At 46.3% G+C, this 25335-nt stretch overlaps 1 protein-coding gene across 5 annotated transcripts in view; it reads left to right on the forward strand.

Moving 5' to 3' along the window:
* Positions 1 to 25335, forward strand: part of lrriq1 (leucine-rich repeats and IQ motif containing 1) — a 223927-nt gene that overhangs the window by 127388 nt on the left and 71204 nt on the right. For all 5 annotated transcript variants that reach the window (XM_086009304.1, XM_086009305.1, XM_086009307.1 and 2 more), the window contains 2 exons: positions 3290 to 3781; positions 6436 to 6664. In XM_086009304.1, the coding sequence (XP_085865430.1) occupies positions 3290 to 3781; positions 6436 to 6664 (721 nt within the window). The remainder of the gene's footprint in view (positions 1 to 3289; positions 3782 to 6435; positions 6665 to 25335) is intronic.

Genomic DNA, 25335 nt, shown 5'->3' on the forward strand with positions numbered 1-25335 from the left:
TACTAGAAATCAAAACCATAAACAAAATAAATTGCATTTAAAAAAGAAAAGATTAGATGTGGATGACAACTGAGAAAAATGTATTCCACAATACAAAAGTCTGTTTGTTGGATATTTGACTTTTAATATGTCTCCTCCTTTAGTTGTTATTGTCTATTTTCTTAGCCAAAGGGGAAATACTGTGGAAATATCTGTCTCTTTAAGCAAATCAATGTGATCTTTCTCTGATTACATTGTATAAGACCCTTCTCTGTGGTCATTTTCAATTCTTTTTCTTCCACCATCATTACCTGTCAAATGTGTCTGTTGCAGAAAAGAAACAGCCTTTTTCTTGCATCACATCCGAGCTTCCAACCTATATTCTCTCGACGGAAGGCGGCCTACTTCCACCTCCGTAGCATCATTCGGCTACGTCTCTGTCTCAGCCCATCTGCTGCTGAAACTCTCATCCGGCCTTTGTCACCTCCAGACTCAGCTATTCCAATGTTCTCCTGGCCAGCCTCCCATTCTCCAGCCTCTGTAAAGTTTAGCTCATCAAAACCTCTGCAGCCCATATTCCTTCCCACTCCATGTCCTTCTCATTCAGCACCCCTTGTTCTGCTCACCTACATTGGATCCTGGTCTCCCAACATCTCAAAGTTAAATCCCAAATTCTAATCCTCCTGCTTAAATCCATCCATGAACCTCCCCTCCTTTTCTCTGTCATCTCCTCCAGCCCAACAAATACCCGCCACCCTCTCTCCATTTCCCCCCACCTGTTCTCTCTGTTCCTCTGACTCTGGTGTCTTATACATTCCCCAGCCACTGAATCCATTCCTCTCCCTGGCAACCTTAGTATTGTATTTGACCCCAAAACGAGCTTCCGACCACATATTCACTCCCTTCACCAAGGCCGCCTACTTCCACCTCCATATCATCACCTGGCTCCGCCCCTGCCTGAAACCCTCATCCATGCCTTTGTTACCTCTAGACTTGACTATTCCAACACTCTCCTGACCGGCCTCCCATCTCCCACCCTACATAAACTTGAGCTCATCCAAAACTCTGCTGCCCGTATCCCAACACCTCCCAAGTCCCATTCACTCAACACCCCTGTGCTCGCTGACCTACATTGGCTCCGGGTTCGGCAGTGCCTCATAGAAACATAGAAGATAGGAGCAGGAGTAGGCAATTCAGCCTCTCGAGCCTGCTGTGCCATTTAATGAGATCATGGCTGATCCAAATTCAGTACCCTGTCCCTGCTTTCTCCCCATATCCCTTGATCCCTTTAGCCTTAAGAAATATATCCAACTCCTTCTCAGTTTTAAAATTCTCATCTTTGTCTTCAAATCTCTCCATAGCCTCACCCCTCCCTATCTTTGTAACCTCCTCCAGCCCAACAACCCTTTGAGATCTCTGCACTCCTCCAATTCTGGCCTCTTGCACATCTGCGATTTTAATTGCTCCACCATTGGCGCTCGTGCCTTCAGCTGCCCAGGCCCAAAGCTCTGGAATTGCCCCCCTAAACCTCTCTGCCTCTCCACCTCTCTTTCCTCCTTTAAGATTGGGTTGACTAGGCCTGTATTCACTAGAGTTTAGAAGAATGAGAAGGGATCTCATTGAAACGTATAAAATTCTGACAGGGCTAGACAGACTGGATGCAGGGAGGATGTTTCCCCTGGCTGGGGGGTTGAGAACGAGGGGCCACAGTCTCAGGATACAGGGTAGGACATTTAGGACTGAGATGAGGAGAAATGTCTTCACTCAGAGGGTGGTGAACCTGTGGAATTCTCTACCACAGAAGGCTGTGGAGGCCAAGTCACTGAATATATTTAAGAAGGAGATAGATAGATTTCTAGACACAAAAGACATCAAGGGGTATGGGGAGAGAGCGGGAATATGGTATTGAGATAGAGGATCAGCCATGATCATATTGAATGGCGGAGCAGGCTCGAAGGGCCGAATGGCCTACTCCTGCTCCTATTTTTCTGTTTCTAAGACACTCCTTAAAACCTACCTCTTTGACTGAGCTTTTGGTCATCGGTCCTAATATCTCCATGTGTAGCTCGGTGTCAAATTTTGATGATCACGTTCCTGTGAAGTGCCTTGGAACATTTTACTATGTTAAAGGTGCTATTTAAAAGCAAGTTGTTGTTGTAGTTATACACCTCTCTCCATTCTCCCCTCCATTAGTAATTGTTTTAAAGGGATAGAGCCAGGAGAAAGGAGTCCCTATTCCGGGAGTTCCGCACATCTGGCAGCCAGTGTGCCTCGCCTTTCTCAATGTACAATCCACCAACTTATATGCCGGTCCTGTCAGAGCAAAGGAAGCAGAAACTCCCAGCATAGGGACTCCTTCCTCCTAGCTCCATCCCTTTTGCATCATTGGCCTTGTAAAGGGCAGGTGGAGGTTTTGCCAAAGGCCAACTCGGAATTCCCAGAGTCATTGGGAGCTCAACATAACCGGATCCCGTCTGTTTTCTGGTGGGTTCCGTCTGAGTGAAGGCATAGGGATGGGGATTACATTTTGCAAACAAAAATCAGAAAACTGGCTAAAATAAATTGCAAAATAATCTTAGGTTTGGATGCATTAGCATGGTTCATCATTAATCAGCATGTTTTCTAGGTTTCAAAAGCAAACATTGAAAATGTCTGCTGCAGAAATAATTACGTAGAATTTACAACATAGAAACTGACCATTCGGCCCAAAAGATCTATGCCGGTGATTATGCTCCACACCAGCCTCATCCCACCTTACTTCACCTCACTCTATCAAGATATCCTTCTATTCCTTTCTCCCTTATTGTATTTATCTAGCTTCCCCTTAAATGAATCTATGCTGTTCGCCTCAACCACTCCAAAACAAAACTTAATGGCATTTTTGATGGAAGTTAAAGTTTTTTTTTAAATGTCACCTGCACGTGCTGAAACCACTCTTCTCTTGCATGCTAAGGGAAATGGTAGCTTCAGAAACACAAAATGGTAGAAACTATGGGATAAATGTTACAATTTTGAACTTCCGGCACACAGCATCACACAAGAGCCCATATTGAAAATATGGAGTATAGGTCAGTCCATCCGATTTGCGGCCCTCTCAATTTTTCAAACATTAGTTTTAAATAACCTCTGTGGCTGAATTTCTGATAATGTGCTCTCATCATGAGGACTAAATGGTAAAATGTGGCCCTATGGCACAACCCTGGTATGAGCTCGACTGTTTTTATGCCATGCTTATCATTAGCATCATTCTGTAATAAAATGCAGCACTTAATGTATTTTTTTTTGCATATTTTGTCCTTTTTAATAACAGATTGGACTCTTTGGAGATTACAGAAACACGCTGTCGGCACTGTGAGGAACTGATGCAGCTGGCTGAAGAATGTAGATATGCCCATGAGTATGGGGAGTTATGCATTACAGAAGAGAAAAAACATCCTAATAGTCTTCATGAGGAAGAACTCAGTGTTGGAAAGCAGCATAACAAGTTGACCATCAATCATACAAAAGAAAATAGCCAGAACACTGACGGCAAAGTTGTTTCTGACCAGGTTCAGACTGCTGTTACCTACATTTCTGAAAACAGAAAGCAAAGCGATTATTCACACATAGCTTGTCAGGATTCCGAGCACTGTGACCCCAGACTCCTTGCAAACCAGGAAAGAACTGCTATTTCTCTGCAGGATTTCAGAATAAGGAAGGGCCCAATACATTCTGAATACAACAGAATAGCGTCAGAGCCACAGAATAAAGAGAGTTTGATGCGGAAGCACCAACAACATATTTCAGAGGACAACTTAATAAAGTAATAACACAAATAGATGTATTGATATAGTTATCCTTTGTGTATTTGTATTTTAGGTGTCATTTCAGAAATTTTGGAAGTTGAATAGGCCAAATAAGCAGCTGAGACTACTTAATTTCTAGCAGTTACCAGAATTTGCAGTAATTATAATTCATTATGTACTATAAAACGTCTGCTCCTGTAATTATGGTGTTGTGTACATTGCATTGCATATAAGTTAGATAGTGTGGCTGGTGTGATTAATGTAAGAAGCAGGGGCTCTCCTGTGATTTTCACTTTCTTAGCAATAGGGAAAGGATGGATTGTAATATTTGTTTAGCACTGTGTCAACCAGAGGTACAGATAGAAACAAGGGCAGTTTTGACTTTGTTTTGCTCTCTTAAACTTTGACTTTTAATATTTGCTGTGGTCATTGCAATATTTGATGTATGTTACATTATCTTCCTCCCTTACTGCTTCTGTCTTAGTATCTTTGATTCTTTCTATATGGTTTTCCAGCTTAACCTTGTGAAGATGACCTAAGCCAGCCAAAACTGCAATTTATAAAGTTGCAATAATGAACAGGAAGAACTAGCTGTCCAAGAACTGTTGTGTGCAGAAGGAAATGTGCAATATGCTTGGGGTCAGCAACTTTGTAGGCAGATCTCCTTATTTTCTAAATTTTAGTAAGCACACAAAATGTTGGTTTGGTTTTCTTCACGCATAGCTTGCGCATGCTCAGTTTTTGCATTATATTTTTAGTTAATCAGTTAGTTCAAAAACCAGCAATTTGCACCAATTTTTCTTATCACAAGTTGGACATCAATAAGGCATCCACTTCAACTGGTTACCTAAATTTGCTTTTAGCCTTTCAGCCAATTAAATTAAATTGTGTCTTTTTCCCTTCAGTACAGTGACTTTATAGCAAAGATTAATTTATTTAGTCCATAGTTATTTTTGTCTAATGTTGTTATAAGGGACATTTGTATGTTTACAAACTGTAATGTGTTTTTCAATCTTTTTTGAGACGGTCTTATCTGCCCTTATTAATCTACCATATTGAAGGAGCGTATCACTTTTTATGCACAACTGTTCTTCAAAATGAAAAGAAGGCTGTACTAACAGAAATATTTCTAGGCACGAATAAGATCTTACTTGATCACAATGGTTAATACTGCATTGGCGTATACCTTTAAGCACGATAGCTGATGCACACTGCAATACAGACATAATGAACCTGGATTTATGTTAGTGCTACGTCCTTTATTTTGGAATAGTAAACAATATTTCTACTCGTATATCATTCCCTGAATGAAGTTAACACTAACCAGATGTAAAGCAACAGGAATTTCAGCATAAGTACAACAACGATAATTTGCATTTATATAGCACCTTCAATGTAGCAAAAAGTCCCAGCCACTTCACAGAAGTGTAATCAGACCAAAGTTAACACCAAGCCAAAGAAGGAGATATTAGGAGGGGTAACTAAAAGCTTGGTCAAGATAGGTTTTAAGGAGGGTGTTAAAGGCAGAGAGAGAGATGGAGAGGTTTAGGGAGGGAATTCCAAAGCTTACGGCTTAGATGGCCGAAGGCACGCTGCCAATGGTGGTGCAAAAGAAGTGAGGCCAGATCTGGAGAAAAACACAGATTTTGGAGGTTTGTAGGATCAGATGGGGTTACAGATAGGAAGGGGTGAGGATTTGAATACGAGGATAAACATTGTAAATTGGAAACATTGGAAGACCGGGAGGTAAAGTGGATCAGCGAGCACAGGAGTGAGCAGGACTTGGTGCAGGTTAGGATGCGGGCAGCAGAGTTTTGGATGAGTTGGAGTTCATGGAGGGTGGAAGGTGGGAAGCCAACCAGGGCAGCATTGGAATAATTGAGTCTGGAGGTGACAAAATCATGGATAAGGGTTTCGCCAGCAGATTTGTGGAGACAGCCAATGTTACGGAGGTAGAAGTAGGTGGTCTTTTGTGATGGAGAGAATATGGGGTTGAAAATCAGCTTGGAGTCAAATAGGACAACGGGGTTACAAACAGTCAGCTTCCTCCTTTAGCAGTGGCCAGGATGGAATCAGAGGCGAAGGTATGGAGTTTGTTGCGGATGCTGAAAACGATGGTTTCAGTCTTCTCGATGTTTAACTGGATAAAATTGTGGCTCATCCAGGACTGGATGTCGGACAAGCATGCTGACAACACGGAGGCAGTGGAGGGATCCAGTGGATTGGTGGTGAGGTATAACTGGGATCTGTAAGCATACAAGTTGGAACTGGCACCTTCGGATGATATTACCTAGATGCATGTAGATGAGGAAGAGATGTGGGCCACAGATAGATCCTTGGGGACTCCAAAGGTAACAGTGGGGTGGGAAGGATAGCCATTTATAAAACAAGTACAAAACAAGTAACAGGAAGAAAAACTAGTATAAAACAATTAACAGGAAGGAAAACTAGCTTTTAAGATAACTTGTCAATAAGCAGAACTTTTTGCCATAAATCATCAGTATTGGCCAGTGAAAATTTAAGACATAATTGGGCCACGCCCCCACAAAACAAAATTATAATTTCTTCATCAGTTAATGGTTGATCAGGTACGAGTGTTGTTTTGTCTTTTAAATAACGATTTGCTGTTTCTCCTGATTAACAATGTGTTTCCTTATCCTTGTGTTGACAGCAATGCAGCTACTGTCTTGCAGTCCCACTGGCGGGGGTATATTATTCGTAGACATATTCATATGTACATGGTACTTCATAATGCTGCTTCAGTGATTCAGACTGCATGGAGAGATTACTGCGACAGAATGAAAGTTGCTTTACAGAACAGTGCTGGGGGTCCAGCTAAGAAATGGAAGATATTTGATGGAAGTGAAGAGAGCAGACATAGAGCAGTCACCATCATCCAGGTTAGAGAAAAATAATGGGTAACACATCATTCTACATATTTGTTAAAATAAAATGTGCTTATGGTTTTAACAGAATTGTTGTACTTCAACAGTTTAAAAAAAAACTTTCATATCTGTTCAGTATGAACTTTTGTGGTAAGTGTACCAGGCTTGAGAGAAACATGTGACTTTTGACTTTGGTTCCCAAAGCTCTCCACCACTGAGGTTTTCCTCATGTAGTCTGTTGTAGACTAATTGTCAGAGATTGAATGCTATTACAGGTAGACTACCCTTTATCCGAACTTCCGAAAACCGAAACCCTCTAAAAACCGAAGGTTTTTTCGTTCAGCGTAAGTCGTGCGCATGACATGACCAGAGTGGCGCACGACTTACGCTGAGCAGGGCAGAGGGTCACTGAGTTCCCTCCTGGGTAGGAGATTGCAGGCCGAGCCGGGCAGTGTGAAGGAGGTATACCGGGAGAGTGAACCCAACAATACAGCAGCCCGTCCGATAGCTGCAGCGGCCTGTCCGATATTCTTTTCTCCCCGACCCCCCGCCGACCCCTCACCCTTTCGGATAAGGGATAGTGTATCCTTTATCCGCACTTCCGAAAACCGAAATCCTCTGAAAACCGAAAGTGTTTTCGTTCAGCGTAAGTCGTATGCACAACGCCGACCCCCACCGCCGACCCCGACCCCCGCCGACCCCGACCCCCCGCCGACCCCCACCCCCGACAAATTTCCCAGTCTTATAAAATACCTTCCGAAATCCAAAATTTTCCGAAAACCGAAACACGGCTGGTCCCGAGGTTTTCGGATAAAGGATAGTCTACCTGTATTAGTCAACAACTCCATTATCATTGTATCATGCAACTACCAGGATGGTCTTTTATCTACTTGCAGTTCCTATGTTCCTAACATCAACTGCATTCCTTTATCAATATTCTTTTATTTTCTCAAAAAAATCTATTAACTTTGTATGGCATAACTTGCCTTTTACAAATCTATGCTGGTTGCCCATGTCCTTGTCAGTGAGTATTAATTTTATCCTGTATTAAGGGTTCTTGAAGCTTACCTACGATTGTTTTAGGCGGACTGGTCTATCGTTGCCTAATTCACCCCTTTCTCCTTTCATGAACAGAGGTGTTACAGTGGCAACCCTCCAGTCCCCTGGCACAACTTCCATATTGAAGAATGTTTGAAAGATTGTAGTCAGAGCCTCTGCTATTGCCTTAGCATTATCGGATGCATGCCACTAGGGCCCAGTGCCTTTTAACACTGAGTTTCACCAACTTTTTCATTGCTACTTCCTCACCTATATTTATCCATTTTAATTGGCCCAGCTCTTCCTCTTGTACCCTGTCATTCCCACTAACACTCTTCTGTAAAATCAAAAGCAAAATATTAATTTAGTATCTATGCCATTCCTTCATCCTCCATAAGAAGAAATCTGTTTTCATCACTAATTATGCTCACCCTTTCTTTAATCATTCCTTTACATTTTAAGTGCTAATAAAATCCTTTACTATTTTTCTTTTAGTTAACCTCCAGTTTTTCTTCATACCCTTTCTTAGGGCTCTATTTTAATGAAGGAGGCGGGTTGATGGCGCGCCCGCTGCTCGGTGTCTTCCGGACCCGCTCCCAGATGCCGCCGCCCCGCAGATGAGATTTTAGGTTGATTGGTCTTGTTGCGGCCGACGTGCGGGTCCCGCCTGACAATTGCTTGGAGCGTGTCAGATTCTCGCCTCTGATGACGCGTTGTTTCAGTAAAGATTTAAAGGGGCCACATCCCCTTTGTAGAAGCATTAGCTTTTTTCTGTTACAAGCGCTGGCTGCTGCAGGAATGGCAGCGCCAAAAACTAAGGCTGCACCCAGGTTCAATGAAGGCTCCCTCCATGCTCTTGTGGAGGGAGTTAGAGGACGTCAGGAGGTCCTCTTCCCTGGAAACGGAAGGAGGAGGCCTCCTCAGCAAAGCAAGGTAACTTGGCTGCAACTTGCTGAGGAAGTGAGTTCGAGGACTGTGTGCAGACGCAATTGGGTTCAGTGTTGAAAAAGGTGTAATGATCTGCTGAGATCATCTAAAGTGTGGCCTCTGTGCTCTGGGAAATGGAAGTTCAAGAGTGAGGGCTCAGGGAGAATTCCTTGTAGAATGTTGGTGGTCACACTGAGTGCAAACCACCGTTTACTGGACAGATGATGGCTGGGGTTTTGAGAATGTCGGACTTATATTCATCTTTATGTGCCAGCCACCTGTAGTTGAAGCGTAAGCTTACTCGAATCTGGCATAGATGAGTGCATCCCTTGTCTGGCAGCCAGCAATGCAGTCGCGTGCTGCTGGATTGGCCACATCCGGCCCCGCAAGGTGTCCCTCCTCGTCCTCCACCTCGTCCTCTTCCTCGTCCTCTTCTTCCAAGGAGGCTGTGTGCTGAGCCACTTGTTCGTCCGGCAGCACTAAGGTCCGCTGCTGTGTCTTGTGCAGGGCACAGCAGACCACGACGATTCTGGACACCCTGGCATACTGTCCAGGCATTGGAAGCGCATTTTGAGCAAGCCGATGGTTTGCTCGATGATGCTTCTGGTGGAAATGTGGCTGACATTGTACCGCTCCTCAGCTTCATTTGATGGCCTCCTCATCAGTGTCATGAGCACCTTTTTCCGGGGATAGCCCTTGTCGCCAAGAAGCCATCTGGAATGTTGGGGTGGCGGATGGAAGAGCTGAGGCACAGTAGACTGGCGCAGGATGAAGAAGTCATAGCAACTGCCAGGGAACTTAGCACAAACATGCATGAATTTCTTCCTGGACGTTCACTGAGTGGAATCCCTTGTGGTTGACGAATACAGCTGGGTTGTGATAGGGGACCCTAATGGGGGCCCTAATGTGCAGTCTATGATGCCCTGCACCATTGGCAAGCCTGCCATATTGGTAAAGCCAACCACAAGCGCGGTCACACTTGGGCCACCCATGGAAAAGTGGATGTAATTGTGCGCCTTTGCAAAGAGGACATCGGTGACCTGCTTGATGCAGGCGTGTGCGGCTGACTGGGAGATGCTGCTGATGTCTGCAGCTGATCCCTGGAAGGAGCTGAAGTAAAGTTGAGTGCGGTGGTGACTTTGACAGCCACTGGTAAGGAGTGTGCACACGCTCCTCTGCGCTCCAGGTGTTGGTGCAGCATTGCGCAGATGTCAGTGACTACCTCTCTCGAAAGTCTCAGCCTCCTTTGGCACTGCTGCTCAGTCATGCTGAGGAAGCTGACCCTCTGCCTGTAAACGTGTTGGGGGTATCTCCTGTGGCAAGGTGCAGCCCTGCGCTGAAGCCCTCCGCCCTGTGCATCATCAGGTTGGTGTTGCTGTTGTGGCTGGTTGTGGTGCTGCCACAGCTGCTCTTCCTCCGAATCTGATGACCAGGATGAGAGGATGTAAATTGTTCCCATCCCATTGCTATAGATTTCATTTGAGGCAAGAAGCTTGCAAGCACCTGAAATTATTCCCATCAGGTCACACTGCAGATGGGTGTCAGCTTGACCAGTCACAAGGTCAATAGATTTGCAAAATCTTACCCAAATCTGCAAAAACAAAGTTGTTGCATTTGAATGTCAGCCATGTTACAGGAGCGCTTTTAAAGTGCTGCACCAATGACAACAAATCATGTCCTCGAGAAACTCGTCTCCTTGCAGCTGGCGTGTTTCTGGCAAGACGGGCAACAGGAGCCAGAGGCACGAAAATGGGAAACCACTATAAAAATAGGATTAGCAAGGCAGTTAAGAGGCTGTTAACTGCCTTAACTACCTGTCCCACCTTTTCCCGTCGGGTCAGTTCGGGAACGGCTGACCTGGCACTCACGAAAATCGCGTGGGGGCGGGATGGAGGCAGATTCACAGCCTGACGCCATTTTTTCCAATTTTCGCTGCCGACCCGCCTCCTCAGGGCTATTAAAATCGAGCCCTTAGTCTTTTATAACATTTTTTGCTTCACCTCTATATTTTCTGTACTCCACTTTATTTTCTTTTGTGTTATTAACTCTAGATTTGCCATAGCTGCACTATGGGGTGGTCCTGATCTTTGGAAGTCCTGGAGGTGATCCTGGGCCTTGGTAGCACTCTGTGGCTTAGCATAATTAGAGTGGGAGCACTGGGGTATGAACTGGGAGTGGCATGTGGGATTTGTCTCCCTGATGGATTTCTGGTGTCTGTCGGCAATAGGGATGGGGAAGGAAGTCCTAGACATGGCAGCACTGATTTGAAAGCTTTTAAGAGATCCCTACAAATGTCTGCCTGTTGTAATTTTCTCTCTCTTTTTCTCTGTATCACAGCTGTCACTAATTCAAATGTTACAAAAAATAGGTGATGTTATCAAAACATTTCTGTTTGCCAGAGAAGCTTTCAAAGTACAACTCTTTTTTGCAAAAAGTAAAAAGAACCCAAATTAGAATGAGAAAAGATACTGGCATAGAAATTCATTAACGTTGTGCCCGTTTTACGGGCGCCTAAACGTCTAATATGGCGGGCGGTACACTACATATCGGAAGTGCGCAGCCCACCATATTGATAAAAGCTAAAGTATAGGCGTCCAGGGCCCATGCCAAAAACAAGCGTTCAGCCATTCACATGTGCAAAGGGCCTACTTGAGGGCTGCTGCTGGTGACGCAGTGGCCCTAAATTTAAATCTCCTTCGCCAGCGAGCTGCCTGGGGACTCGCTCTACTTAATTTTTTTACTTCAGAAAGAATATCAATAGCTTTGCTTTTAAAGTTTAATTTAAAACCTACTCAAATTCATCATCCAGGTTGTATTCGAATCATTTTCAAAAACACAGATGGAAATACTGATGTCCATCAAGACATAATTTGACTTTTCTACTGAAATAAATAATAGAATGTTTATAATTTGAACATATACAAAAGCTACAGCAAGTGTGTAATAAGTAGTCTGTTGTATTTGAACTCTGCTTCTTTGTTTTTGTCTTTCTTTCTCTATCACACACTCTGTCTCATGTGTACCGCTCACACACGTACACAGTCTCTCTGTTTAAAAAAAATGTCAATATAAACTTTATTTAAATAAAGCTTTTAAAATTTGTCCTCCAGAAGTTCCTCAAATAAATTAGAAAAATAAGCAAGTAGATACTGCTAGAATATGAAAAAGACTTTGAAGCAGTTCGGTTGACAAAATGCTATTCATGCAGCCTGGAAAATTGTACACATTGCATATGCTCAGGCTGTTTGGTAAGTCAGCCTAATGGTTATGGTACTGGACTCGTGAGTTCAAATCTCACCATGGCCAGTTGGGAAATTGAATTAAATTTGTAGGCTGGCACCAGATAAAATAACCATGAAAGCTGCTGGATTGTTGTAAACGCTAATGTCCTTCAGGGAAGGGAACCTGCCACCCCTACCAGGGTTGACTCCAGGCCCATACTACATGGTTGACTCAATACTCTCAAGGCAACTAGGGATGGGTAATAAATGTGACCTTTCCAGTGTCGCCCACATGGTGGGATATGAACTCTCAACCTTTGAATCAATATTGTTGGTGCTAGAAGATGAGATTTTTCTGTGATGCTCTGTCATCTTGTAATAGAATCATAGAAATGTATGGCACCGAAGGAGGCCATTTGGTCCATGGTGTCTGTGCCAACTAATAGTTTGCTAACATTTTCTGTCCAGGCTAACACATGGTGAATGAGTGCATGGGTCATTACCAAGGGCTACAAATGCCTGTAGAACCATACCATACCATGAGTTACCACCTTCAGAAAGAAAGAAAGACTTGCATTTATACAGCGCCTTTCACGACCACCGGACGTCTCAAAGCGCTTTACAGCCAATGAAATACTTTTGAAGTGTAGTCACTGTTGTAATGTGGGAAACACGGCAGCCAATTTGCACACAGCAAGCTCCCACAAACAGCAATGTGATAATGACCAGATAATTTGTTTTTGTTATGTTGGTTGAGGGATAAATATTGGCCAGGACACCAGGGATAACGCCCCTACTCTTCTTCGAAATTTTGCCATGGGATCTTTTACGTCCACCTGAGAGAGCAGACGGGGCCTCGGTTTAACGTCTCATCCGAAAGACGGTACCTCCAATAGTGCAGCACTCCCTCAGCACTGCAATGTCAGCCTAGCTTTTTGTGCTCAAGTTCCTGGAGTGGGACTTGAACCCACAACCTTCTGACTCAGGCGAGTGTGCTACCAACTGAGCCACAGCTGAAGAGAAATGGGGAGGAAGTTTTAGCAGTGGGGAATCTTCATGGCACTTGATTCTCAGCAGCCATAACACAGGACATGAACTTAACTGGAAATGTTCACTCACAAAAACTCAGAACACTGAGCATATTGGGTAGCTATCTGAAGCATGATACTGTATATATATGATGATCTCTGGCACCTAGTAGTCTTCCAGACTACAACTTGTTGTCTTACTTCATATCATTAACTAAACCAGTAGATTGTGTTACTGATTTGGACTTAGGAACAAGTAACTCAATATCAAAATTTGTAGATGATACCAAACTGAGGAAGAATGCAGCATAACACAAGAAGACATTAGAAAACTTCCAGACTGGGCAGTTAAATGGTAAATGAAGTTTAACATCGATAAATGTGAGGTGATGCACTTTGATAGGAAAAGTAGAAACATCACCTACACCTTGGAAAATAAGAAACTGAATAGGGTAGCCGAGCAAAGGGATCCAGGGATACAGGTGAACAAATCATTAAAAGCAGCATCGCAGGTCAGCAAAGCAATTAAAAATGCTAACAAAGCACTGGGATTTATTTCTAGGGAGTATAGAATTCAAAAGTGAAGTTATGTTAAGAGTGTATAGTGTAGGAACGGTAGTTCCTATCTGAATAATTGCAGTTCGACTCAGTAAATCAAAACAACAAAGTTTAATAACAACGAAGTTAACTAGTAAACCACAGGAGAAGATGTATACAGGTCTGCTCAGGCTGCGAGGCACTCGAAGACTACTGGAAGGTTCTGGAAACCGACGTCATGACATCATCGCGTTCTTCGCGCCACTGGCGGTCACGTGATCGGCGTCATGATGTCATCACGCAGAGTATAGGAAGGTACATACAGTATAGTTAACAAACAGTTTAAAGGTGCAGTACGTGGCTGCACTACAATGCAGTTAAAGAGATTATTCTCAAATGTTCTGATTCTCTTAGTGGCTCCGCCACAGGCGCCCCCCCAGAATGGTCTTTAACAGAGAGTGCCAAACGAACAGGAGGCTTGATAAGCCTGGTCGAGCAACGGCGAAACTCAGGCAGCGGGAATGGAGCGTTGAAGGACGAGTTGGTTCTTGGCTGCGTCTGGAGCGGCACGACAGGCGTGGAGGAAACAAGAGGTGCTAGTGTAGGCGACGTGGAAACCGATGCAGGCGGTTCATTGGCGGGCTGGTGCCGAGCTGGTCCGGCGGTCAACGGAGGTCGACCACGGCGAGGCGGTTGAACAGCAACGACTGGTTCACTCCGATCGAGATGGGCCGGTTTAAGTCGGTCGATAGAGATGGTATCTGGTTTGCCACCGACGTCCACCGTGAAAAAATTTTCACCCGATGAGATGACACGAAACGGTCCAGCATAAGGTGGTGTTAACAGGCCTCTGTGAGCGTCCTGCCGAATAAAAACATACTCAGAGCTCATGAGCTCTGCCGGGACGTGAGGCCTCTGTAGGTTGTGATTCGAGGTTGGAATAGGCAGGAAATTCTTGGCCACCTCCTGATGCTGGAGGAGCTGCTGAGCCGCAGACCACGATTCCGTGTGTGAAGGGATAAAGTCACCTGGTACCCGAAGTGGCTGGCCGTAGACTAACTCGGCCGATGAAGACGAGATCATCCTTGGGGGCTGTTCGAAGGCCTAGTAACACCCAGGGTAGCCTGTCCACCCAGTTGGAACCACGCAAGCTGGCCCGGAGTGACGCCTTGAGCGAACGATGGAACTGCTCGCACAGGCCATTCGCTTGCGGATGGTATGTGGTGGTGCGGTGCAGCTTGGCACCCAAACCTTGCGCGACTGCTGTCCACAACTCTGATGTAAATTGTAGGCCTCTGTCAGAGGAGATGTCGGATGGTACCCCGAACCGAGCTACCCACGATGAAACAAACGCCCTGGAGACGTCTGATGCAGCAGTAGCACTCAATGGGATCGCCTCTGGCCACCTGGTGGTACGGTCCACTACCGTCAGGAGATGTGTGAAACCTTGCGAAACGGGAAGAGGACCCACTAAGTCCATGTGTACGTGGTCGAAACGGCGTTCTGGCACCGGAAATTCGGCCAGTGGAGCTTTGACATGGCGATTAACTTTTGCTTTTTGACAATCCACGCAATGGTTTGTCCAGTCCCGGACATCCAAATGCATTCCTTTCCAGACAAATTTACGGGACATTAGCCGTTGTGAAGCACGCATCCCTGGGTGCAATAAACCATGTATGGCCTGGAAAATTTTCTTACGCCATTCCAATGGCACAATGGGCCTGGGCACTCCCATGGATGTGTCACACAAAAGCGTGGTTCCCGCCGCCTGGAACTTAACATCGGCCACCTGCCAACTGGAAGGCGTGGTCCGGTATGTCTGTACTTCGGGATCTGCCAGTTGCTCTTCTGCCAACCCAGCGAAATCGATACCCAGGTGGACTGCCTGGACTGGAGAACGGGAGAGACAATCGGCCACGAGATTATCTTTGCCGGACACGTGCCTTAGATCCGTCATAAACTCGGATATAAAGGTGAGGTGGCGCTGCTGGCGGGCTGACCAAGGCTCTGTCGTTTTTGCCATTGCGAACGTAAGTGGCTTGTGATCCACGAATGCAGTAAACGGACGCCCTTCTAGGAGAAAACGGAAGTGTCGGACGGCTAAAAACAGGGCCAACAACTCCCTGTCAAAAGTGCTATATTTTTGCTCGTTCTTGTGAAGCTGGCGGCTGAAGAATGCTAACGGGTGCCACGCACCATCGACCCATTGCTCTTGAACCGCCCCGATAGCATAATCGGAGGCATCTGTAGTGAGGGCGATGGTCGTGCCCGGTAACGGGTGAGCAAGCATGGTTGCGTCTGCCAACGCCGCCTTGGTGTTAAGGAACGCCTGGTCCATCGGCGGCGTCCAAGTGATAGCGTCCTTTCCCGACTTCCCTTTGAGCGCTTCGTACAGCGGCTGGATCAACTGGGCTGCCTTGGGGACGAACCGGTGATAGAAGTTCACCATCCCCAGAAACTCCTGCAGGGATTTGACTGTGTGAGGCCGTGGGAATGCTGTAACTGCTTCTACCTTGGTAGCTAGTGGGACGGCGTCGTCCGAAGTGATCTTGTGTCCCAGGAAATCGATGCTGGATAATCCAAACTGGCATTTGGCGGGGTTGATGATGAGGCTGTGCTGGCTGAGACGGGCAAAAAGTGTGCGCAAATGCTGTAGGTGTTCCTGCGAATCTCTACTGGCGATGAGAATGTCATACAAGTAAACAAAAAGAAAGGGCAAATCTCGTAACACAGAGTCCATGAGCCGTTGGAAGGCCTGCGCTGCGTTTTTCAACCCGAAAGGCATTCGGAGGAATTCGAAAAGTCCGAACGGTGATGACCGCCGTTTTGGGGACATCTTGCGGGTGGTAACCGCGGATGAGATCCACCTTGGAGAAAACGGAGTTGTCAGCCAGATGGGCCGAAAAGTCCTGGATATGAGGTATTGGATACCTGTCCGGTGTAGTGGTTTCATTTAGACGTCGGTAATCCCTGCAAGGTCGCCAGCCACCGCCTGGTTTGGGGACGATATGCAGTGGGGAGGACCAAGGGCTATTGGAGCGTTGGACGATCCCGAGGCATTCCATGGTGCGAAACTCGGCTTTTGCCGCTGCGAGCTTGCCTGGTTCCAACCGACGTGCCCGGGCATAAACCGGCGGTCCCTTCATCGTGATGTGATGCACCACTCCGTGACTCGTGACTGCTGCCGAAAAAGTAGGCCTGGTGAGCTCTGGAAACTCCCCGAGCAGGCGCTTAAACCCGTCCAGTGCTGTAAGCGTACAGGCAATCGACCAGGACATGGTGGTGCTGCGATGGCATGGCAGTGCGTGGAATGTGGTCGCATTTATGAGTCGGCAGTGTTGGACGTCGACCAGAAAGCCGTTGGAGCAGAAAAAATCGGCCCCCAGGATAGCCTGCGAAACTTTAGCCACAATAAAGTCCCAAACAAATCTCTGACCGCCGACGGTTAAATTGACTGTCCGTTTTCCGAACGTGCGGATATCCGCGCCATTAGCTGCCTCGAGGGGTGGACCGCGCCTGCCAGATTGCAGATCGAGCCTTGAAGCTGGCAGAATACTGCACTGGGATCCAGTGTCGCACAAAAATCGTCGCCCTGTCATGGAATCCGTGATGTACAGCAGCTTTCCCGCCGAACCAACCGCCATGGTGAAGTGGACGTTTTTTTTAGACCCAGTCAGTTTTGCCGAAGGGCGCGGGCTTGGTGGAGTTTTTTTTTTTTTTTTGCGAAAAACTGCAGGGTGGCAGCATCGAGCTTTGGCGCCAAAACGGGCGTGGTATGCACACCAGCCTGCAGAAGGAGGGCTGGGCTGCACGCGCGTGGGAGAAGGGCGCCTCGTGGCTGCACAATACTGCTGCAACAGTAAAAAACTTGTCTGCCTCAGCCGCAAGTTCTACACAGTCCGTAATCGGAGAATTGGCCAGGGCCGTCTAAACTGTTTCTGGTAGCTGGTTAAGGAAAAGTTCGCGGAACAAAAAACATTGGGGCTCCGAACCCAAAAGAGTGAGCATCTGGCTCATCAATTCAGAAGGTTTTGAGTCCCCGAGGCCGGGCATAGCAATAAGCCTGCGTGCGCGCTCCGACTTATTGAGACCAAACACCTGTAGCAAACGAGTTTTAAGAGCCTCATACTTGCCCTCTTCTGGTGGATTGCCCAGGAGGCTGACGACCCGCGAGGCCATGGTGCTGTCGAGAGTGGAGACCACGTGAAAATAACGGGTCGAATCCGCTGTAATCTCTCGGAGTGAGAACTGGGCTTCTGCCTGGAAGAACCATGCTGATGGCTGTTGTTCCCAGAACTGTGGAAGTTTGAGGGCGACGGCGTTTGTGTTCATTCTTGAATCTCAACGAAAGTTGTTCGACGAGATCGGGGTCACCGATGTAGGAATGGTAGTTCCTATCTGAATAATTGCAGTTCGACTCAGTAAATCAAAACAACAAAGTTTAATAACAATGAAGTTAACTAGTAAACCACAGGAGAAGATGTATACAGGTCTGCTCAGGCTGCGAGGCACTCGAAGACTACTGGAAGGTTCTGGAAACCGACGTCATGACATCATCGCGTTCTTTGCGCCACTGGCGGTCACGTGATCGGCGTCATGACGTCATCACGCAGAGTATAGGAAGGTACATACAGTATAGTTAACAAACAGTTTAAAGATGCAGTACGTGGCTGCACTACAATGCAGTTAAAGAGATTATTCTCAAATGTTCTGAGTCTCTTCGTGGCTCCGCCACAATAGGACCTTTGTCAGACTGCACTTGGAGTATAGTGCACAGTTCTGGTCTCTATAGTATAAAAAGGACATAGAAGCACTGTAGAAAGTGCAAAAACGATTTACAAGGATGGTACCAGAACTGAGAGATTACAGCTATCAGGAAAGATTGAACAGGTTGGGGCTTTTTCCTTTAGAAAAGACTTAGAGATGACCTGTTAGAAGTCTTTAAAATTATGAATGGATTACACAGGGTAGATGTGGAGAGAATGTTTCCACTTGTGGGAGAATCCAAAACTAGGGGCCATAAATACAAGATAGTTACTAATAAATCCAATAGGGAAATAAGGAGAAATTTCTTTACTCAGAATGGTTAAAATGTGGAACTCGCTACCACAGGAAGTGGTTGAGGCCAATCGCTTAGATGCTTTCAAAAGGAAACTAGATGAGTACATGAGAGAAAAGGAATAGAAAGATACGCTGAAAGGCTGGGATGAGGCAGATAGAGTGGGAGGAGACCCTTGTGGAGTGTAAACACCAGCACAGATTAGTTGGGCTCCATGGCCTGTTTCAGTGTTGTATATTGTATGTAATTCTATGTAATCTTAGTAACACATTCATAGTCGCGTTATTCCAGTGTATTGCACACTTAAGTGGTTAAGAAGACAGATGGGATACTTTCCTTTATTAGCCGAGGCATAAACTATAAGAGCAGGGAGGTTATGCTAGAACTGTATAAAACACTAGTTAGGCCACAGCTGGAGTACTGCATACAGTTCTGGTCACCACATTACAGGAAAGAGGTGATTGCACTGCAGAGGGTACAGGAAAGATTTACGAGGATGTTGCCAGGACTGGAAAATTTTAGCTATGAGGAAAGATTGAATAGGCTGGGGTTGTTTTCTTTGGAACAGAGGAGGCTGAGGGGAGGTCTAATTGAGATGTATAAAATTATGATGGGCCTAGATAGAGTGGACAGGAAGCACCTATTTCCCTTAGCAGAGAGGTCAATAACCAGGGGGCATAGATTTAAAGTCACTGGTAGAAGGATTAGAGGGGAGTTGTGTTAGATCCGTGTTTCAGTGGATAAATAATTACACGGATGCTGTACATAAACAAATAACAGGTCTTTACTGGAGGAGGGTAATCTGTAGACTGGGGTACAGAGGCATGCGCACAGCTTATATACCGGTGTGGTCACTGCCAGTACTACAGTATACAGGAGCTGTAAAAAGTAGTTCTGACTTAAAGCACATACACTACAATTCCTCCCTTTTTAGATTAATAATACCCCCTTAATATTCAAATAACAATTACATTTTTACATGTACATTCAATAACAAAAGTCCATTTATAGATTCAGTCTTTGGGGCGGCTTCCTGACCCTTTCGGGATAGCGCCTTTCCGGAGGTTCTTGTTCTTGGTGCAGAGGCGATTCTGACCCCCTTTCATCGGGTAGTTCATCGGGTTCCACTGCTACTGGGTCTGAAGTAGATGCTACTGGTATGTCGGGCTCATCCCCAGGTACTCGAGACATGGGGTTGACGCATTCCTGTGATGCTAAGATCTGATCGACGTGGCGTCTCACAATGTTCTCCCCGACATCCACTGTGTACATTAATGGCCCCTGCCTTGTACATATCGTTCCGGGTTGCCACTTCTCTGTTCGATAGTCCCGGGCCAAGACTGGTTGCCCTACATTGAAGCTCCTTGTCGGCTTCTCGTTGATGTGCTGGAATTGTTTGTCCTCAACATTTCTTCGCACATTTGGTCTGAGCAAGTCCAGACGAGATCTCAACCTTCGGTTAAAGAACATCATGGCCGGGGTCTGGTTGGTAACTGCATGTGTCGCGTTTCGGTAGGCTAATAAGAAATTGTCCATCTTATGCTGTAGTGGAATTTCCTCGTCGCACATGGCCTTTATCACCTTCTTAAAGGTTTGTACGAACCTCTCAGCCAATCCATTGGTGGCTGGATGATACGGGGCGGATGTGTAATGCCTTACCCCATTCCTTTTCATGAATTTTTGGAACTCGTCGGACACAAACTGTGGTCCATTATCAGAGCAGATCTGCTCTGACAAACCGTTTCTGGCAAATATGGTCCGTAGGACTGCAATCGTTTTCTCTGTAGTGGTTGAAGACATCTTTATCACCTCAGGCCACTTTGAATGAGCATCCACTGCTATTAAGAACATTGAGTCCATGGATGGACCAGCGAAATCAATGTGCACCCGTTGCCATGGAGAGGAGGGCCACTCCCATGGGTGTAGAGGGACATGTGGTGGTGCATTTTGGACCTTCTGGCATCCTAAGCAGCTCTTAGTTAGGTCTTCGATTTGTTGATCGATTCCCGGCCACCACACATAAGCCCTAGCTAGGCTTTTCATTTTCACTCCCCCCAGATGACCTTCATGTAGCTCATTTAGCACTCTCTCCCTTAACTTGGGTGGAATCACCACTCTGGATCCACACATCACTGTCCCCTGGCATACTGACAGCTGTTGTCTTCTGGATGAGAATGCTGGCAACAGTGAGTCGCCATGTGTTGGCCATCCCCTCACCGTCAATTCATATACCCGTGACAGCGTTGGATCATTGCGGGTCTCCTATATATCCGCGTTTGTTACTGGCAATCGTTCAATTATCGATGAATAGAATATCTCGATAGGGTCCACTGCTGGTGCTTCCTCCACAGTAGGCAGCGGCAGGCGCAATAGCCCATCAGCGTTCCCATGCTGTCTCGTGCCTTTATATTTTATTTCATATTGATTCGCCCCTAGAAACAGGGACCATCTTTGTAACCGCTGTGCAGTCATCACTGGAACGCCCTTCTTAGGATTAAAGATGGAGACAAGTGGTTGGTGGTCAGTCAGCAAAGTGAACTTCTGTCCATGCAGATAGTGGTTGAATTTTTTTACTCCCCATACTAGGCTGAGGGCCTCCCTGTCAATCTGGGTGTAGTTGCGCTCGGCTGAGGTTAGTGACCGAGACGCAAAGGCTACTGGCCTCTCCAACCCGTCTGGGAATTTGTGCGACAGCACCGCTCCAATGCTGTAGGGTGATGCATCACATGCCAAATGAATTGGTAGTGCTGGGTTGAAATGGGCCAACACCTCTTTTGATGTGATCAATTCTTTACACTTCTGGAAAGCTTGTCTACGTTCGTCATCCCACTTCCATGGTACCCCTGTTTGCAGTAGGGTGTTCAGAGGGTGTAATACCGTAGACAAATTTGGTAAGAACTTGTGGTAATAGTTCACCAGCCCGAGGAATGACCTCAGTTGTGACACATTTTCCGGTGCTGGAGCCTTGACTACTGCCTCTATCTTGTCAGGGGACTTATGTAACCCCTCTTCATCGATGACGTGGCCGCAATACGAGATCTGTTTCTGGAAAAACTCGCACTAGTGGCGATTAGCTCGTAGCCCATATTCCTTTAATCTGGCGAACACCTTCTCCAAGTTAGCGAGGTGATCACCGTCATTTTAGCCCCTGACCAAGATGTCGTCCAAATAACACTGGGTCCCTGGAATCCCTTGCAGGACCTGATCCATCGCCCTTTGCCAGATAGCCGGAGCCGAGGCTACTCCAAACACCAGCCGATTGTATTGATAGAGACCTTTATGGGTGTTGATCGTAAGATAATGTTCGAAGCTTCTTCTACCTCCATTTGCAAGTACGCCTGGGCTAGATCAATTTTGGTGAAGCGTTTACCACCAGATAGCGAGGTGAAAATATCCTCAATTCGTGGAAGCGGATATTGCACCGTGTGAAGGACTGGGTTCACTGTCACCTTAAAATCCCAACAGATGCGGACCTTCTTTGGTTCCCCAGGCGTATTACTCAACGACCTCTTCATTACAGGAACGATGGGTGTAGCCCACTCGCTCCAGTCCACTTTGGACAGTACTCCTGAACGTTCCAACCCTTCCAGCTCTGCTTCAACCGCTGGTCTGATCGCATAAGGCACTGGTCTGGCCTTCAGAAACTTTGGGCTTGCATTATCCTCTATTTTAATTGTTGCTGTTATTCCTTTTAGTGTTCCTAGTCCCTCCTGGAACACTCCTTTTGCGTCAGTTAGCATTTTTGACAGTCGTCCAGGTGTGACGTCGTCATCCTTTTTGGCCTCCACCTTCAGTGCCTGTATGGAATGCCAATCTAAATGTATCTTCCAGATCCATTCACGTCCTAGCAGTGGTGGTCCTCCATTTGGCAATACATATATATCCATTTTAGGTATTTCCTGACCTTTATATGTCACTTTCACCCTTATTTTTCCTTTGGGGTAGACTTTTTGCCCCGTATACGTCTTCAAGACAATCTCTGTAGCTTTCAAGGGTATGTGTGAAAATAGCCGCTTGTAGTCTCTTTGATTTATGACTGTTAGAGCTGACCCTGTGTCCAATTCCATTACCACTTGGACTCCGTCTATCTTGAGTGTAACCCAGATAGTCTGGTGATCCTCCATTTCGGTTACATTATGTAGTTTCAGACAACCCAGCTCCTTGCTTCCGGAGTCTGTGACACTTTTCTGTTCGTCTGAACCACTGTCCATCACCTGGTGTACCTTTTTGTACTTCTCCTGTGGAGATTTCTTACTGTTGGTTTTCTTCCCAGACCTGCAGACTCTTGCTATGTGTCCTGCTTTCCCACACTGTCTGCACACTTGGTCCTTGAATCAACAATCTTTCATGTGTTGTTCTGCCACAGCGATAGCACTTCCCTGTTCCATAGGTCATTTAGTTGGTGCCATATTCTTGCGGTCTCCGTTGTATCTCTGCAGCGCCCCTTGCGGCTGCTTCGTGTGATACTGCCATACTGAAAGCTTTGTCCAGCGTAAGGTCCGTTTCTGATAGAAGCCGTTTCTGGGTTCTTTCACTTTGTAGCCCACACACAAACTTGTCCCTTAACGTGTCTGCTAGTCCCACTCCAAACTGGCAGCATTTCGATAGCTTGCGCAGTTCCGTTAGGTACTCAGCATTGCTTTCATCTTTGTGTTGGTTCTTTTTATGGAACTTAAATCGTTCTGCTATCAGCAGCGGTGTGGGGTTTAAGTGGTCCTGTAGGATTTCTACTATGCTTTCAAAATTCTTGTTTACCGGCTTCTCTGGGATTATTAGATTTCGCAGTAACCCATAAGTATTTGCACCCATGGAATTTAACAGAACCAGTGCTTTATTAGCATCTGGCACTTCATTCGCCCTGCAGTACACCTCAATACGTTCCACATATGTCGCCCAATCTTCGACTTCATTGTCGAACGTAGAGATACTGCCACTCTTCGGCATCCTTTGTTGTGCGTTAACTATCACCAATGGCGCCTCCCGCGCTTCCCCTTCTTCTCCGCTGGCACAAAATGGTGTCTCCCGCGCTTTCCTTCCTTCCCGCGCTCGCCCGTCTTCTCCGCTGCGGCTTCGCAAAATGGCGTCTCCCGCGCTCTTCCTTCTCTGTGGCTCAATGGCGTCTCCCGCGCTCTCCCTGCTTCTCTGCCGCTCAATGGCGTTTCCCCTTGCTTCGCCCCGCGGACCCTGATCAGCCCGTGATCCTTGGCTGTGCTCTGCGCGTTCTTCCCTTGATATTTGTCGACGCCGCTCAGTCTAGAACCCGGCTGTTTCTTACCCTCTCTCTCTCCGGTTTGCAGTATTTTCCCTCAACACCGCTCGGTGATCAACCCCCGGCTGCGCCCTGCTCTCTTCACCCTCTTCTTACCCCGTCGACGCTGCTCGGCTCTCTCTCTCTGCCGTCGGTCGGCTCCAGCCGCCGCTGCTCGGGAAGTGTCTGCTCTCGACCTGTCGTCGGTCTCTTACTGCTCGTTGTGGCTGGGGAACCAAACCCGGCTCTCCACAGCCTCCCCAGCGAAGTTGGATCTCTGCCTGACTGCTGGGCGGTTGCTCGCGGTCGACGCCCGTGTTCCTGGACTCGACTATTTTTTTTTTTTTTGTTTTGTTTTATGTTGCAGGTAGATTCGCATCGACACTCGTCGCCACTGTTAGATCCTTGGTCAGTGGATAAATAATTACACGGATGCTGTACATAAACAAATAACAGGTCTTTACTGGAGGAGGGTAATCTCTAGACTGGGGTACAGAGGCATACACACAGCTTATATACCGGTGTGGTCACTGCCGGTACTACAGTATACAGGAGCTGTAAAAAGTAGTTCTCACTACAAGTTGAGAACATTTTTCACCCAGAGTGTGGTGGTGGGGGTCTGGAATTCACTGCCTGAAAGGGTGATAGAGGCAGAAACCCTCATCGCATTTAAAAAGTACTTGGATATGCACTTGAAGTGCCGTAACCTACAGGGCTACGGACCAAGAGCTGGAAAGTGGGATTAGGCTGCATAGCCCTTTTTTGGCTGGCACAGACACGATGGGCCAAATGGCCTCCTTCTGTGCCGTAAATTTTATGGCACCAAGTATGGAAACAGTTCAACAGCACGCGGGTGACATTGGCCAATCTGGGGGTGTACTTATTACACCAGATCCCTTCCCATTTTGCATTCTTATTTTACGCTAGAAGAAACAGTGGACACTAGAAATGTCCACCCAAATATGATGGGTATTTAAATGACATGCAATGACAGTGACATCGTGCGTCACTTTTTCTGTCATTGCCATCTTGACAACGCTGGCCATTAGGAATACTTGTATATAACAAGTGTTCAGTGTTGCGAGGCAAGGCGCAATGCCAGGAAGAATTCCAGTACCCCAAGGAGAAACATCAGTAAAATGAGAGGCAGTTGATTAGCAGTTCTACATCCGTAAAATTTGCCATTTCTTCGGAGCCAGCAAACCTTTTTAAATCTATGAGGCCGTCTACCCGTTAAAGTTACTGCAGTCGCCCAACACCTGCAGCAGCCATTTTTAGCCGCCCCCACCCCTCCAGTGGTGAGCTCCCAAAGAAATGTTTGTAAGGCTGACCCCAGAAACGTTGAGGTCAGTAGCAGGTCATTCAGTCAAGCAAATGGAAAGCCTGTCCAGCCACACTTCTGGCAATTGCCAGTGTATAAACTCAGCTACTCATTTATTTGTGAAAGTGTTGCAGTGGAACCGAAACATCTGTGTCTTTTTTAAACAATTCTGAGCATTAAGAACTAGATTACAGTGAACACTTAAAATGTCTTGTTACTCGTCAATGAAGTGAAATTTTCTATTGCAGCACACAGGCAGTGTTGAAGAAATGCAATATCTAATTGAAGGACCAAAAGTTAAAATAAA

This window comes from Somniosus microcephalus, chromosome 16 (assembly GCF_052327205.1).
Source record: "Somniosus microcephalus isolate GS21.2 chromosome 16, FLI_Smic_1.0, whole genome shotgun sequence".
Classification (NCBI taxonomy): domain Eukaryota; kingdom Metazoa; phylum Chordata; class Chondrichthyes; order Squaliformes; family Somniosidae; genus Somniosus; species Somniosus microcephalus.